The sequence below is a fragment of the Primulina tabacum genome, chromosome 18 (assembly GCF_025594145.1).
Source record: "Primulina tabacum isolate GXHZ01 chromosome 18, ASM2559414v2, whole genome shotgun sequence".
In the NCBI taxonomy this organism is placed as follows: Eukaryota; Viridiplantae; Streptophyta; class Magnoliopsida; order Lamiales; family Gesneriaceae; genus Primulina; species Primulina tabacum.
Window position 1 is genome coordinate 26,472,609 of NC_134567.1, and position 16,083 is coordinate 26,488,691.

Genomic DNA, 16,083 nt, shown 5'->3' on the forward strand with positions numbered 1-16,083 from the left:
GTTTTCGCTCAATAACAGAATTTTGTTGTGGTCGGTCAACACATGAATGATAGGCGACAATGCCTTTGGACTGAAAAAAATAAATAAAACGTAATTCAGGAGCGTTGTTCGTACGGACAAACTTGATTTGTTTCCCAAATTGGGTAAGGATTAGATTACAAAATGTGGGAAATATATGCAAGACATCAGGTTTGGCTTTAAGCATATATACCCAAGTAAACAGACAATGATCGTCCACTATTGTAAGAAAAAACTTATACCCTTCAATATTAATTGGATGAAATGGGCCCCAAATATCAATATGAACAAGATCGAATATAGGTGCACACATAGACTTATTTGATGGAAATGGTAATCTCTTTTGCTTGGAAAAGTGACAAACAGAACATGGGTGTGAGATGTCATTTACTGGTGTACATTGTAGTTCATGTCCTATGACAGATAATCGAGTAAATGAAGGATGGCCTAGTCTACAATGCCACAATTCAGTCTTATTGAAAGAAACATTACAGATAGTGGAGGAGTTGTAAGGTTCGAGGACATAGAGGTCACCGACTCTTCTACCCATCCCAATCGTCTGCTTCATGCTTAAAGCCTGAATGTGACACAAAGATGAAGAAAATGAGACAGAGCACTTCAAAATGGCTGTAATGGAACTAACTGAGAGTAAATTAAAACGGAATTGTGGGACAAAAAGAAAATTATGCAACACCAAATGCAGTGATAAGCATACGATTCCAATATGTGAAACAGGTATTGTGAGGCCATTAGGCAATGTGACTGTGGAACGAAAGCTGTTATAAGAGTGGAAAGAGGACAATGAACAACAAATGTGGTGTGTTGCTCATGTATCTAATCCCCAGCTGCTCCGTGACAGTAAACCAGAATCAAGGGACAAGGAATATATACCATTGAAGCATGAAACTGAAGGCTCATTGTGTTGTGGTATCGTAATGGATCCAGGATGTGGATGAAGCTGAGAGCTTAAAATTGCAATAAGTTGCTTACATTGCTCTTGATTCAATGAAGTCTCACACGGGCTGGAAACTGAATCATTAGTAAGTCCCCGGGCTTGGTTGTCAGCTGCTTTGCTTGGATATTGCTTGCTCTTGTACTTAGGATGACTAGGTGGATAACCATGTAACTTATAGCACTTATCTACAGTATGTCCAATCCCCTCACAGTGAGAGCATACAAGCTTGTCATACATGTTTCCTTTGACATTCGAGAAGGACTTAAGAGCAGCAACATGAGGTGAGCATGGCACTGGTGTATTCGAATCCATTCGGAAAGAAATGCTCTCTTGTTGTATGGAGTGTTGTCTCTCTTCTTGCAAAACCAATGAGAAGGTCTTTGAAATGATAGGAATAGGGTCTATCATTAGGATTTGTGCGCGAATTTGAGCATATGACTCATTCAAACCCATAAAAAATTGCATAACACATTCCTGATTCTGAAAATTTACCCAATCCTTCATTGATCCACAATCGCACACAGAAATTGGTTGAAAGTCCTTCAACTCATCCCAGAGTGTCCTTAGGCGAGTGTAGTAAGTGGTTACATCCATCGATCCTTGGTGCAATCCATTCAACAGCTTCTTAATCTGAAAAATCCGCGGTGCATTGCTCTGTTGGAACCTATCGCGCAGATCAATCCATATTTCATATGCAGTCGGTATGTACATCAAGCTATCACCTATTTCCTTAGCAACAGAGTTAAGAATCCACGAAATCAACATGGAATTGCAGCGTAGCCAAGCGCCGTACAAGAGATCATCCGAATGTGGACGTTGAATTGAATTATCCACGAAATCGAGCTTATTTTTGGCTGTAAGCGCCATGGACATAGCTCGGTTCCATGTGTTGTAGTTTCCTCCAGAAAGTGGGTATGAGACAAGAATCAAGCCAGGATGATCACCGTTCTGCAAAAAAAAATGGACTGCCGGAATAGTTTATTAATTTGTAATAAACAAATTGATATTAATTTGTAATTTTTAGAATTTATTCTTAATATTTAATAATCATATTATGTGATTGTAAAACAATTAAATTATTAAAACATCTAAAAAGAACGGAAAATATTTGAAAAATAAGAGTATCCAGTAATTTATATTATGTACCATTCGACCTATATTTATAAGTTTTTTATTTTTTTTAAAAAGGATTATCAGTGGTATTTATCTCTATATTATGTGCTCAAATATTAGTCACTTGGATTAATATATATGTCGACTTACATAAAAATATAAGATATCTATATAATCTAATAGTATTGGAACGAGGGAGAAACACCGTTGTTGTAGCATGAACTAATATATGATGCATTGTGTCCATTTAAAAACATTTCGACCGTTGCACATCATCGTTGATGGAAACTAGCCGTTGCATCCCAAATTCCCAAATCAGACTTTTCAATCCACGAAAATGCCCTAATTCATCGCTTCATTTCCCACCACTTATCGATATCTAATTCTCACTCTACAATCGATAAGAGGGAAAAAAACAATATTCTTGCCGGCTTCGCTTGGAATTGATATTCAAATTGTGGGTTACAACCCAGTTGATCCCATCATTCCCCTAGTTTGAACTGTAGGGTTCAACAGTTGCAGAGAAAAACGGAAGCAATGGCCTCGAAAACTGCGACCAAAGACATAATTACTCTTCGAGGATCAGCCGCTATTGTTAGTGAATTCTTTGGTATTTTCCCATATATATATTTTTTCGCATTTAATTCCAATCACATTCTTCGAATTTGTATTCGCCTTTTAATTTTCTGAACTGGTTTTCTTCCCCTGATTTTGAAGTAACCATGACTAATATATACTTTTTATGGTAATATTGTTTCTCAGGTTATGCTGCAAATAGGTAAAGACTACGAAAGTCCTTTTATCTCGAACATTTATTTTCTTTCGATTTGTGTTACCTAAGAAATGGAATTCTAACTGTAATTTTTTTTAGCATTTTGTACAATCGTGGAGTTTATCCAGAAGAAAGTTTTACAAAGGTCAAGAAATATGGGCTTCCTATGTTGCTTACTCAAGATGATGGGGTTAAATCCTTCATTTCAAACTTAACGTCTCAGCTTTCTGGTAATTTTCAATTCATCTTTCATGGAATAGGATTTACATTTTTAGTGAGAATTTATGAGTTCGTTAAATTCTTGAAGAGTGGCTTGAGGCTGGGAAACTACAGAGGATTGTTCTGGTGATAATGAGTAAAGCCACAGGTGAGGTTCTAGAGAGGTGGAACTTCAGTATTGAGACAGATAGCGAGGTTCTTGAGAAGGGGTAATTTCGCTGTCCATTGACAAAATCTTAAAAAAACCGTGGAATTTTTTTTTATGTTGGGGATGTTTTATCGAATTGATTTTGAGTTATACAGAGTTTCAAGGGAGAAGAGTGATAAAGAAATAATGAGGGAGATTCAGGCAATAATGAGGCAGATTGCTTCCAGCATCACCTACTTGCCTTGTTTCGATGAACCATGTAAGAAAAGAAACTAACGGGTCCAAATATTTTATAAGATTTGATATAAAATCAATCATGTATCGCGTTGATCCATGTACTTATCATTATGTATGGTTGGGGTTCGGGTTTTTAGCTGTGTTCGATGTTTTAGCATACACGGACAAAGATTGTGCAGTCCCGTTTACTTGGATTGAGAGTGATCCTAAGCTGATCGCCAATCCACAGATGGTGAAACTGCATTCTTTTGATACCAAGGTAATTTTCTTTCTGCATTCTGCAGTCTATAACTCTGGTTGGAAATTACCCTTGAATTCATTAGTCTGGTTGGTGGTTTTGCTTGCAGATTCATAAGGTTGATACTCTTGTTTCTTACAAGAACGACGAATGGGACGAGCCTTGAATTTGAAGAGCTTCTGTCAATGTGATTGATTAGCTTTGTCCATTGAATCTCTTTTTATTCAAATTGGTGTGAGAATATCCGATAAAGTTTGGTGTTTTCTTTTCTATGTACTATGTTGTGTTTCCATACTCATATTATGGATTTACCAAATTATATTATTGCCTATAAATATCCAATGAAAACTAGCTTGATGTGTAATATTTTGGTCTTTTTGTTTAGTAACACCCCCTTCCCGTATTATTGATATTTATTCAAGTAGACAAAATTTTGAAAATATGTTAAGATCATTAGCAAGTCAATAACCTAATTTTACTAAATTACATAAACATAAAAGAGTAGATTTCTTGTGAGACGGTCTCACGAATCTTTATATGTGAGACGAGTCAATTCTACTGACATTCACAATAAAAGTAATACTCTTAGCATAAAAAGTAATAATTTTTCATGGATGACCCAAATAAGAGATATGTCGCACAAAATACGACTCGTGAAATCGTCTCACACAAATTTTTGTCTAACATAAAAAACCAAATATCATAGAAGTTGATAAATTTTCTGTTTTGTTTGTCGCTTTGAAGAATATAAACTTATGAAGTAGTTACTGAAAGAAACAAAGATAATTTATAGCTTATTTCCTTTGGCTTGGTTAATGGGGAAGGATAAATCAAATAAATATTATGAAGTAAAAGTTTCAAGAGCTTGATTAAGTTTTTTATTTGGCTTTGTGCTATCTTATTGAAGGAAAATTCGTAAAACAAGTTTATTTTTAAAAAAATTACATTTATTATTCCTCCGGTAAATCCCAATGCTTTATCCAATCAATTTTCCCCATATCAAACAACATTATCATGTTTTCTATCATTTATTTAAAACACTATTATGCCAAACAATGGATGTATGCATTTGCATGTACTCAATTCGAATTGATTCACCATGAAAATGGATACCAGATCAGTTAAAGTGTTCAGTTCATGGCATTAAATAAGATTAACACATAATTTTATTGTCATAAACTTCGTTTTCATTTTTTTTAATGATGATGGAACTCGCAGTCGCTATCATTCAGTATGCACTGAGTAAACATTAAACTAATGCAGTTTGTCGTTTTCCGTTAACGGAGAACGATGGTTTTTGGGATAGTACAATACCCCCTATTGCAGATCCAATTGTCGCAGTAAATTTCCAAAAAAATATGGTCTACTCGATATGTAAAATGAGATAATTGGATGACTAATAAGTTAATCAATAAGTGGTTGATAAGGAATGATTTTTAATATATTGTGATAGTTATATTATGTTTGATCTGTGAAATTAAAATATCAGAGAAATTGCTCAATCTGTGGGGATATTTTCTCGTTCACGATGAGATCAGAACGATAGTTGCAAAGCCATTGAAGTAAACAAGACCAAGACCGATGGACAAATATTGGTGGTTGTGAGTATTTTTTAGGCTGCAATGTTTTTCTTCCGCTGTTTTTTTTTTTTTGGGACATTTTGGACGAAGGAAATTAGGTTTAGTGGTGGACCGAGGAAACAATTGACATCGTTTCCTGCATGAATGGTGTATATAGTCAATCCTTCTCCCAATCTGAGTGCCCTAAAAACGAGTCAAACCCTGGATTATTAAACAATCGGGCCTACCAAACGGGACCTAAAATGAAGGCATTACTCTCACCATAGCAAGAACTAAATCTGAGCCCAAATATATTAATTAACGAGATTAAAAAAAAAACTAAAGTAGATGTCCCAAGCCCAAGCTTAAGCCCAAGCCGAAGGCCTACGATCAGCTAAAGGCCCAATTCCCTGTCCAAACACCCGGACAAGTGCCACCCTCCACCCCCCTCTTAATATCTTGTTCGGAAATGCTTCAAGAAAACAAAAAATAAAAAACAAAATTTGTTCGGGAATCGTCTATTGAGGTACAAATTCAGCTAACCCTTGTGCTCCTCATTTTGGGAATTAAAATCTTTATTCTTAGCATTGAATGTTTGATATCTTTCAATTTCTGTAGCTTATTTTCATTGGCATATTTACTTTTATTGATGCTCATGGTGTGTTCTTTGTTGCTAAATTCTATTATGTGGTTATTTCGTCTCTTGAAGTGGGGAAAACCACGGGATTGGTGGCATAGTTTCAAGATTGTGTCTTTCCGGATATTTACTGAGAACAAAAATAAGTTTAATTTCTTCTTAAGAACTGCTGCATATGGCAATTGAAGTTTATAGTTTGATTAAGAGGGTGTTTGTTTTTTTCTTTTTTTCTTTTTTCCTTTTTTCTTGATTTATTGATTATTGACTTCAGCGAGGCCTGTATATGTACTTGGTCTTGCTCCTTCATATTTTTTTATGTGCCTTCATATACGATGGTTTCTCGGATACTAGTTTGGTAGTTTGTTGATTTTTTTTCTCCTTCTGTCTTTGGACTTGATCTGTGTGAGTTTCTTGAAAATTGGTTGGATACACTCATTTGCATTTGTGACATTGTAAATGTGGGGAAATTTTCTTTTTCCAGTGTGTATGATTGAGCTGGGCTGATATACAGTAGGATCACGGTAACTTGTTTGACAGATATCGGATCCAATGTCGCTGCTGTATGAAGTCTGTTACCTGCAATAGTAAATGTTTTCTATGCTGGATTACAGTCACGCGACATGCTTTTTTGTGTTTGACTAAAATATTTGTTGTGAGCGTTGCGGTGGTCTTAAGCCTTTTTTTCCTCAGCTCTTGGCTTGATTCTGTCGCGGTTCAAATTTGATGCATTTTCCATGTCCATTTTCTGCGGTGTCGCTTACTGTAATGATGATAATAAATATTGTCTAACTGTGACTTTGTAGAACGCATATTTTTTTGTTGATTGTGGGTGGCGAAGCTATGTCCAATGTCCCATGTAGCTAGATTCAGTGGTATGCATAAGGCAGCATTACCACTTCCACGAAGAAGGAAATTTGCCGTAGATTTTATAAGAATATTCTCAACTTGTGCTGCACCATATATCTATTCATCCTCTCCTTTCATTTATCCATCGTCTCTGGTGTTGAGTGCACACATCACAGCATCAGATGCTCCTCAACGTTCCGATGAATGGTTTGCTCTTCGTAAGGATAAACTAACAACTAGTACATTCAGCACTGCATTAGGAATCTGGAAAGGTAACCGGAGATACGAGCTATGGTACGAGAAAGTATTTGCTTTGGATTTACAAGTAACAGAGGCTTCTAAGACGGGTGCTATGGAATGGGGAGTCCTTAATGAGTCCACGGCTCTAGAAAGGTACAAAAGCATTACAAGTCGTGATGTGAGTTCATTGGGGTTTGCCATCCATTCCGAGGAACGGTTTGATTGGATTGGTGCATCTCCAGATGGGCTTCTTGGATGCTTTCCTGGAGGCGGAATCTTGGAAGTAAAATGTCCTTTCAACAAAGGAAAGCCAGAGATGGCTTTGCCATGGTCGACTATGCCGTTTTATTATATGCCTCAGGTGCAGGGTCAAATGGAGATAATGGACCGAGATTGGGCAGATTTGTATTGTTGGACCCCAAATGGAAGCACTATATTTCGTGTATGTAGAGACCGTAATTATTGGGAATTAATACTTGGAATTTTGCGAGAATTTTGGTGGGAGAATGTTATTCCAGCCAGGGAATCCCTTCTACTGGGAAAAGAAGAAGAGGCCAAATCATTCAAGCCCTCGTCAACTCACAAACAAACAGGACTTGTAATATTTAAAAGCATAAAGTTGGCAGGTGAAGCGAAGTTGCTGTGCAGGGAGATTGCTGGCCATGTAGAATTTTATCGGTGAATGCTTTTACATGAAAAGAAGAAAACTAACACCTTTTTGAATCTATTGATGTAGTATTTGGTCACCATGGATACGTCTTGTACTGTAGTTTCATATTCTTACGTGATAAAAACAAATGTTAATACTTTATTATTATAATGTGAAGAAACTTCTTGCATTTTTTCGGAATATTGATAACTGTTCTCTATCCTTCTATTCCGCCTAAATTTCTTCCTTTGGTATTGGTCCATACTTGGAATAGATTCCCTCAAACGGGTTGGCAGCAATGGCCCTCACAAGGACCTTGCAGCTGATGATGGCCAGATAAAACAACGGAAGAGAGCAAATGCCTCACTTTCCTAAAATAGTGGCATATCCAATGGAGCTAAATCTTTTGAATCACATTGCAAAACGGCTACTCTAGACAATAATCAGTGCATATTCATCGGAACTTTTCCTTCTTGAATTCTCTTTGGACAATGCAAAGAGGTTGAGGAAAGAAAAGAAGGTGAAAAAAAGGAACAGAGAGGTACGTGAGAGAGATGGACATTTACAACTCGAATGGGCTTTCTTGGGCGGATCAGTGGGATCCCGAGCCTATTCCATCTGAAACAGAGAATGGTAAAAAGAAGGGAAAAGATGGCTCCGAAAAGGGGAAATTAGGGAAGAAATTACTGAGCCTCAAGTGGATGAAGAACTTCGGCAAGAAATCTCAGAATAACACAGAGAAGATTTAGATTTTGTGGGAATGACCTCTGTTTTTACTGGTTTCAAAATAATTTTTCCTGTATTAATTATGCTTCGACTTTAATCTTTTGCATTACAATTGCAACTGGTCAAATATGGTGAATGAAATGGAATGTATGTTATATTTTAACAATTCTTCAGATTTTAAATCTTGATTTTTATGCTTTCGTAGCTAACGGCGAATTCTCTGTTAGGAGACGGTATTTTATTGGATTGATGAATTTTTGTAACATGCCTTTTTGGTGACTTGCTTATAGAAACTCGAGTGTTCTTCAATTTTGTGCGAAAAGTGACAAAAATGCATGCAAAATTCCTTAAAAGAGGGTGTGATGTAGATGTGCTTGACTTCTGTGTACGCAGATTTTTGTCAAAAAATTGTATTCTTTAATCTTTACTTTGGCCATCTCAAATGTGAGACTGGGTATTGTTATTACATTAGTTTTTTTCCAATGTAACGCATAAACATATATATAGTATGATGGTTACCTTGGAACGATTGAGTTGGGCAAGTATAGCCGATTATGCATAAAATAGTGAAAGCTACCTAATTGGAACTTCTTCAAATTGCCGCTATGCCTTCCAAAGGTACTTGCACGGTGTGGTGACATGAACTTCAAGTTAAAAGGGAAAAACATGGTAGGCTTTATTTGATCACGTTAATCGAGCAAGCTACAGAGTATTTCAATTGTCGGGTATAGAATCCCGAGTGTACACGTTCAGCTGATGAACACCTTCAAGTCATGAAGCATACACAGTTCGTGTGATTTAAGGCCTAATATCAAGCGTAACTAGAAAATAGTTGGTTGCCGTATGCTCACCCACGAACCTGTAATGACATTAACTGGAGAACACGACCAGACAAACTTTAACGACATTAAAGTTCTCTTATTAGTAAACATGTTTCATAGAAAGAAATAGCATTTGTTACTCCTAAGAAGTTAACAACCAACAAAGCCAACACACGAATACAATATGTCAACATCCACTTCAAAGTCAAACAGATGCACAAAGAAACAGAAACACCAACCGACTGCCAACTATAAAACATATAGGATGCTGTAGATCGAAGCAGCACAAATCCTGCAGAAAGTTGATGCAATCTTCCATTACATCAGCAACGATTAACCTACATCAGACTTCACGATAACAGCTCCAATCTTAAATTGTACAGAATCAATCTGGCAATTGGAGATCAAAAGCAGCTGCCCGGATGTCAGTCGAACCCAACTCAAGCTGATTAAGAACCATGAGAGATCCAGGAGCTCCCAAATCACTATCAGCCGGAGAAAGACACTTCACACCAGGAAACATCATGTTCGCCATGTTGAAAAATTTTGCTTCCTAATCATTTTCCTTTTTGACTTTTTTGGGTTTTTCTGCTTTTACATTTTTTTCCATCTTTTTCTTTTTTTTGGTATTTTTCCCTTTTTATCTTTCTTTCTGCGTAAATGTAAGCCGTAATCTTGCGTGCAGCAAAAAACCTGCAGGAGTCCAGGTGAACCCCGGACAAGGAGCTGGAAGCTCTAACAGCTTCTTGTTTCGAGATTTCAAGGTACATCTTAACAAGTAACCACATTCACCCGCTACCCATGAACATTTGAAGTATCAAATGGTCCGTCCACATCTCTGGAGGGGTCGATTTTATCATCCAGCCTATCTTGGTAACAGAGCAGCTGCTTAAAACAATCTGAACACACCAATTCCAAACAGAAAGTTTCTTCATATTCGGTGTCATTAACACACCTGCCACATTGAGCACACCTTGCTATACAGAGCGTACATGCCCTGCAGACTTGAGCTGCGTCATCTTTAACTTGACAACCAGTAGCTGGACAATCATAAACCAACTTGAATTTCTCGCATTTCGGACACATTTCAATATCTATCGCACGATCATCGTCGTGTGGAAGATAGAAATTCCCTCTGTGATAGAAATGTGGCTTATGATGACTTTCAAACTTGTCACCATCAACACCTAATAATACCTTCAACTCTTCATAATGTTCACGTGTCACACCATAGAATCCGCCAATTCGCAGGTGCTTTATGCTTCCAACATCTCTGTTAAAATTATACATCATGATGTTATGCACTATACCTTCAATACTGAGCCTTGTACATCCAGGAACAGACAACTGCACAGCAAAAAACTTCATAATTTAGAATGTGATAATATCAGAATAGGAATTCAAGCTGATCAGACAATTCTCAACAAGAAATAATACATTCACAACATTCCAAAGGAATAAGTTCCCGAATTCACATGACAAAAAATTTCACAAGAAAGTGAAATGACAAATATGAGATATCTTTATTGCACAAAAAAAAAACACATGCTGAGTACCGGCTGGTGAATAGTAATAGTTAGTTAATAGTTTTCCATCTTTCTTCAACGAAAGTAAAATTTTAAGGAAGATATTATCATTAGGACGCATCTAATCTCATTGTGATAACAGAGCAGTCCAACACCTATAGCCAAATGCTCGACAAGGTTAGCATATTCAACATTAATTAAAACTCTAAACCATCACATATAAAATCATATCATGATCAAAGAAACATGTTTCTCACACCATACGAAATTCAAGAATATGGACATGGAAAAATTCTGCATCCTTATATTTATCACCATTTACCCTAAAAAGAAATTGCCGATTTCAAACCTCCATGTGCTCATCAAAACGAGTATGAATTAGTGCAGAAAATTCAAATTACATTAAAAGGCAAACATAGAAACTAGTGATCCAACAAATTGAGTAACCGACCTTAGTTAATCTTGGATTAGCTTCAAGTATGCGACCCAGACCATCATCAGTTATTCTAGGGCATTCCACCAAACTCAGGCACTGCAGCTTACCTAGAGCCTTGTTTGTTAATTGCAGAAGAACGTCATCTGTGATCCTTTCATTAAGAGGCTGATCAATGTGGATGCTCATCCACAACAAAGGATCACCTCGGACGGTGGAACATAAGGACCTACAAACCATTTCTACCGACAAAAGGTCCTTCACTCCCAGATAATTTAGAGCAAAAGCCAAAGCTTCATTGGGAACTCCAAAATTGGAAGTTCCCTCAACTTTTTCACCAAATTGAGGTTCACAACTGTAGCTAGTACTCCCATTATCATAGCCCACAATATTCTTCACATCGCAAACAGATTCATAACCAAAGCCATATGGAGCCAATGCAACTCCTACATCTTTCTCCTCCCCATTTTGATTAACCTCATTGACCACATTCAATTTCTCATCAGGTTGAACATTGCTGGGAAAAAAATGGATGCCCAAATGTGGTTTCTCATAGGCCTGAAAATTGCTTGGAAAGGACCAGCTACCCACATTCGAATTCTCATTGAACTGAACATTGCTAGAAAACGTTTGGAATTTCAAAGCATTATTCCAAATAAAATTCCATCCCGCAAACAATCCATGTTCTTCTTGGCCAACTGTAACATCACTACCTCTCACATACTCTCCATAATCAACCTCCAAGTCCTCAAGCCATCCAGTGATGGCAGTGAAAGTAGTCTTTATATCCATGCCAAATGGATCGGAGGGTAAAAGATCAACAATATCCTTGGATGTTGACTCCGAAGAGCTACATAGATCAACTTCATCCCTTCCACAGTTTATACTTCGCTCTTCAATTTCTCCTAGGCTCCCATGCCATAGACTATAATAACCCTCCCCGTTCTTGTCAGGAACACCCTCAACAAAATACCCATTCACAATCCTCAAAGGTGATGCCCATTTTTCATCAGAAACGTGAGCTGGGAGCACCGGGCGGTGCGAGTAGTTCAAGGCCATTTCAACAACTCCACGAAATCCTAACTCTGAATCTTTTCCAACCTCCTCTGATAAGCCCCGGTAGAAAGGAGATAAACGGGTCAAATATTATTCTAACCAAAAAAATGAAAACGCCCCTTCTACCCTTTTGTCCTCTTTTTTGTGTGTATTTTTCAACCTTCTCTTTTCCCAGGTAAGTATTTTTCAAGAAGATTCAACAAGAAAACCCTCAATTTTCAATAACTAACAAAAATAACGCATCAAAAACTTCACTGAGTTTTTCTTGTGAAAAACCCTAAAATCATATTATCTCAAGCTAACTATAGAATCAATTCCAAAAATAAAAAATTAGAATCCTCCTTTTATGCACAATAAAAGAATAAACGAATCCCAAAGAAATTAATGAGGGCAAAAAATAAAAACAGAAACTTTTCAGCCTACGGATTGAAGACAATTTTATATTTCTAAACAGCTAAAACCAACGGGCTCAGAAATATATCAGACCTACACGCACGTAATGAAAAGAACCAGACAAAATTTGTGAAGGGGAAAACAGAAACCTGATCTCTCACGGAAAACCCCAAACCCTAATCTTTTTGTTTTTGTTTTTGGTTTTGTTTTTACCACGAGGACCAAAAGAGACACCACGCCGATTGCGCTTGATCGACGTTCGTAATTGTCAGCTTCGATCAAAACCCTCCAATAAAACAAACAATGAATTTTTCAAAGAAAAAGAAAAACAAATACAACAAGTATGAAAAGAAAAATTACTTGGAAGGGGGAGAGTAAAGGAAAATGGGAAAGGAAATTGAGTGAGAGAGAGGATTAGGGATTTGGAAGAGGTGGAGGAAACGGACACGTGTGAGGAGGGAAGATGTATTCCCGGCGTTTACGGGTGGAAATGGTGGCGGGGAGGAAAATGTAAAAGGAGAGGAATTCCTTCACTTCAGGGGAAATTGTCTCTCTCTCGCTACGCAATGTTCATATGGTTCATATATTCCAAGTCAAAGGTCCGATTTTATTTGGTAAATCTGTTTTTTTTATAATATGAAAAAAAATTTTATTCAGCTTTTAAATATTCATTTTTAACGTTAACATAAACTCGATCAAAAAATAAACTCGTGGGTATGTCGATGTTTTCGTATCACATTTTATAAGAAAAGTAACCGAAATCGAGCTCGAGTTTTCGACTTAAATTTATGGATATTTTGTTTGTATGGTTTATTAGTAATATTGTCCTTTTTTCCCTATACTAGGGGTATACTATTTCCATTAATGTGGTGGTGTGCATACGAGTATATCTCAATTAAATTTATCAGCATACCCACACATAAATTCGGGGTTAAGCTGAATTCAAGTTATAACTAAACATGACGGCTAGTCAAATTGATTTTTTTTTTTTTTATCAATTGTACTACGATACATTAAATTCAATTAATGTTATGGGAAAAAATCAAATTTCTCGATCTCGTGTTTGATTTTGTCAAAAAAAACTCAAAAAAACAAAAAATTATAAATATCGAGATGGGATTTTTTTTAAATGTCAATTTATTGAATAGGTCTTTTGTGAGACGTGTCAACCTCACCGATATTCACAATAAAAATTAATATTTTTAGTATAAAAAGTAATATTTTTTCATGGATGATCCAAATAAAAAATGTCTCACAAAATACGGCCCGTGAGATCATCTCACACAAATTTTTGTCATATATCTATCTATACTACCATTAAGCCTGAGCATAGGAGACGAACCAAATTACTCGGATGATATGGCTCCCACCATATTGTACTTCGGTTCCTCGTCCAATTATCGTAGGATATCTCCTCAATGTTTATAAATATGATGTTATTCTTATTTTAATATAAATCAAATTAATTATAAAAAATAATCTCAAAAAGAAAATTTTCAAAATATTAAAAATTATATAAATATATAACACGTGCGTCAAATATTTGTATTTATTTAAAAAAAAAATCGGTCCATAGAAATATAGAACACACTACATATGCTAGGTTCGAGAGTAGGTGCATAGGTGTTGTTTTGGCCCCATGCACGGTTCGTTCGATCTTGGGTGTAGGGGCAGTGCCTACACCCCATATGAACGGTTGAGATTCCACTTAATGGGAAAAAAAATTAAAAAAAAAAATTGGGCCAGAAAAAATTCCGGCCCTTGGATGTACCCCTCCAGGTGGAATAATCCCCATGCACACCTTTGGGCTTTGTTGTTGCACCTATTGTTTATTTTTTTCTGATGATCATGAAATCAGCTTACGATTATTCTTGGACGTGTATTAGGTAAATTGAATTTTTGAGCTAATGAAATAGTACATAAATCATGTTAAGTCAAATAAATTATATTAGATAAATATTGTTCGACAAACTCTCTAGACAAGTTTTAGTGAGATATATAAAAATATTGTTAATATAATCTGGTCAGGTTGAGAATTATGCCGGTTAGAGTTTTCTAAGACCCCATTACTTCATTAACGCTAATTATATAAATTACGAATCGTAAATCAACTCATAATATAATTATAATAAGAACTGAAATTTGAAATTAGACAAAGATCGAATTATGATGGATACATGGGTGTGTATGGGCTCATATACAAAATAATCCATTAAATTTTAAAATAATCAATTAAATTTTAAAATAAAATAATATAACCCCGTTAAAAGGAATAAAAGAAATAAAAAAAATAAATGAAAATGGTCGCAAATTACTTTTTTTTTTTTTTTTTTTTTTCTGTTTTACGTGTCTCGGATGGGACAATGTCAAAATTCGTGATTTGAGTACAAATTGAACTCGTGCCTTGCATCGCGTGTGGAATTTGAAGGAAAAATATATTTCCAAAAACATCAACTCCATCTATTTTTCATATATATATGTCGTTCGTATCATAGGAGTGGGCAACAGTTTTGGTACAACGTAAGAATTATTGAAAGTTCTTAGCAGTTAAAATGATGAAAACATGAATATCTATCGATTTCTTGGTTTAGTGTCTAGTCAAATTGACCACCAATGATCATGCTGTAATAAATCGGAGATAATATTTTTTCTTCTTTCTTATAATAATTTATTACAAAAGAATTCTTCATTAGTGTAAAGTCAACGTAGATAGAAGCATGTGCGATTTTGATTCATAGAAGGGGGTGGGTGAGTGGGGGAATGATACGTTAGCGAATGATGTCTTTTGTAGGAGACTTGCGAAATTGTGTGATACGGTGGCGGCGGCGGTCGGGTATAGGTTGGCGCCAGAGAGTAGGTACCATGCTGCATTTGAGGATTGGGTGAAGGTCTTGAATTGGGTGGGGAAGCAGGCGAATTTGGCAGAGTAATCGTTTCATTGTGGTTGGAAGGGTTGCCAGCCATTGTTTAAGTTTCGGGAGGGAGAGCAGATGAAAGGAGGCATATTGTTGATGGGTTCGGAACTTCTATGGTTGTCCCCTGGCTGGCTGCTCATGGAGATTTGTCTAGGTATGTTTTTTTATTATTGAATCGAGATGCCTTTATGAACAAAGCAAGTAAAGTTAATGTGTGCGGGGCGTAGTCATAGTATGGGCTGGGCTGGGCTCAAGCCCAACAAAGACTATCAATTTTTTTATATATAGACATACTGTATTCCAACGGATTACATACATTTTAAAACTGGGATTTGCTGAAAATTTATGTATTAACTCCACATGTATTTTAATCACGATCAGGTTGGATTTGGTCTTACCCTATGCGAGGGTCGAATTATCCCTCAGGGCCAATATATGGCTTGAAAAATAAGTGAACAATTTTCGAAATTCCGTGCAATGACACTACCAAGTTACTGTCAGTTTTGTGATATGAGTGAGTTCTTTAGATTTTACGGACAGCCATCACCTTCCATAGTAGTGAGAACTTCTAAAGGTAACACC

General features: G+C 36.4%; 4 protein-coding genes across 4 annotated transcripts; 2 read left to right on the plus strand and 2 right to left on the minus strand.

The window, feature by feature from the left end:
* Positions 1 to 844: 844 nt before the first annotated feature.
* LOC142532430 (uncharacterized) lies at positions 845 to 1,840 on the minus strand. Its single transcript, XM_075638732.1, has one exon. The coding sequence runs from the start codon at positions 1,838 to 1,840 to the stop codon at positions 845 to 847; it is 996 nt and encodes a 331-aa protein (XP_075494847.1).
* Positions 1,841 to 2,355: 515 nt separating this feature from the next.
* On the plus strand, positions 2,356 to 4,054 carry LOC142533158 (mitotic spindle checkpoint protein MAD2). The gene is made up of 7 exons (XM_075639823.1): positions 2,356 to 2,696; positions 2,849 to 2,864; positions 2,958 to 3,088; positions 3,166 to 3,286; positions 3,381 to 3,484; positions 3,600 to 3,721; positions 3,810 to 4,054. Exons 1-7 carry the CDS (start codon positions 2,624 to 2,626, stop codon positions 3,864 to 3,866), a joined length of 624 nt encoding a protein of 207 aa, XP_075495938.1. The 5' UTR covers positions 2,356 to 2,623; the 3' UTR covers positions 3,867 to 4,054.
* A 2,689-nt stretch (positions 4,055 to 6,743) lies between these two features.
* Positions 6,744 to 8,514, plus strand: LOC142533133 (uncharacterized). Its single transcript, XM_075639777.1, has one exon. It carries the CDS (start codon positions 6,744 to 6,746, stop codon positions 7,662 to 7,664), a length of 921 nt encoding a protein of 306 aa, XP_075495892.1. The 3' UTR covers positions 7,665 to 8,514.
* A 736-nt stretch (positions 8,515 to 9,250) lies between these two features.
* LOC142532593 (F-box protein SKIP14-like) lies at positions 9,251 to 13,154 on the minus strand. Its single transcript, XM_075638906.1, has 2 exons — positions 11,156 to 13,154; positions 9,251 to 10,525 (listed from the first exon to the last, which is right to left on the minus strand). The coding sequence occupies exons 1-2, from the start codon at positions 12,194 to 12,196 to the stop codon at positions 9,974 to 9,976; spliced, it is 1,593 nt and encodes a 530-aa protein (XP_075495021.1). The 5' UTR covers positions 12,197 to 13,154; the 3' UTR covers positions 9,251 to 9,973.
* Between the last annotated feature and the right edge of the window lie 2,929 nt (positions 13,155 to 16,083).

What these genes read in the sequence shown, in the direction of transcription:
- LOC142532593 (XM_075638906.1), bottom strand. Translation starts at nt 12,196, where the DNA reads ATGGCCTTGAACTACTCGCACCGCCCGGTGCTCCCAGCTCACGTTTCT. An exon ending in CTAATCCAAGATTAACTAAG is followed by an intron (nt 10,526 to 11,155) that starts GTCGGTTACTCA and finishes TTTGCTGTGCAG; the next exon opens with TTGTCTGTTCCTGGATGTAC.
- LOC142533133 (XM_075639777.1), top strand. Translation starts at nt 6,744, where the DNA reads ATGTCCCATGTAGCTAGATTCAGTGGTATGCATAAGGCAGCATTACCA.
- LOC142533158 (XM_075639823.1), top strand. Translation starts at nt 2,624, where the DNA reads ATGGCCTCGAAAACTGCGACCAAAGACATAATTACTCTTCGAGGATCA. An exon ending in CTTAACGTCTCAGCTTTCTG is followed by an intron (nt 3,089 to 3,165) that starts GTAATTTTCAAT and finishes AAATTCTTGAAG; the next exon opens with AGTGGCTTGAGGCTGGGAAA. An exon ending in AGCGAGGTTCTTGAGAAGGG is followed by an intron (nt 3,287 to 3,380) that starts GTAATTTCGCTG and finishes TGAGTTATACAG; the next exon opens with AGTTTCAAGGGAGAAGAGTG.
- LOC142532430 (XM_075638732.1), bottom strand. Translation starts at nt 1,840, where the DNA reads ATGGCGCTTACAGCCAAAAATAAGCTCGATTTCGTGGATAATTCAATT.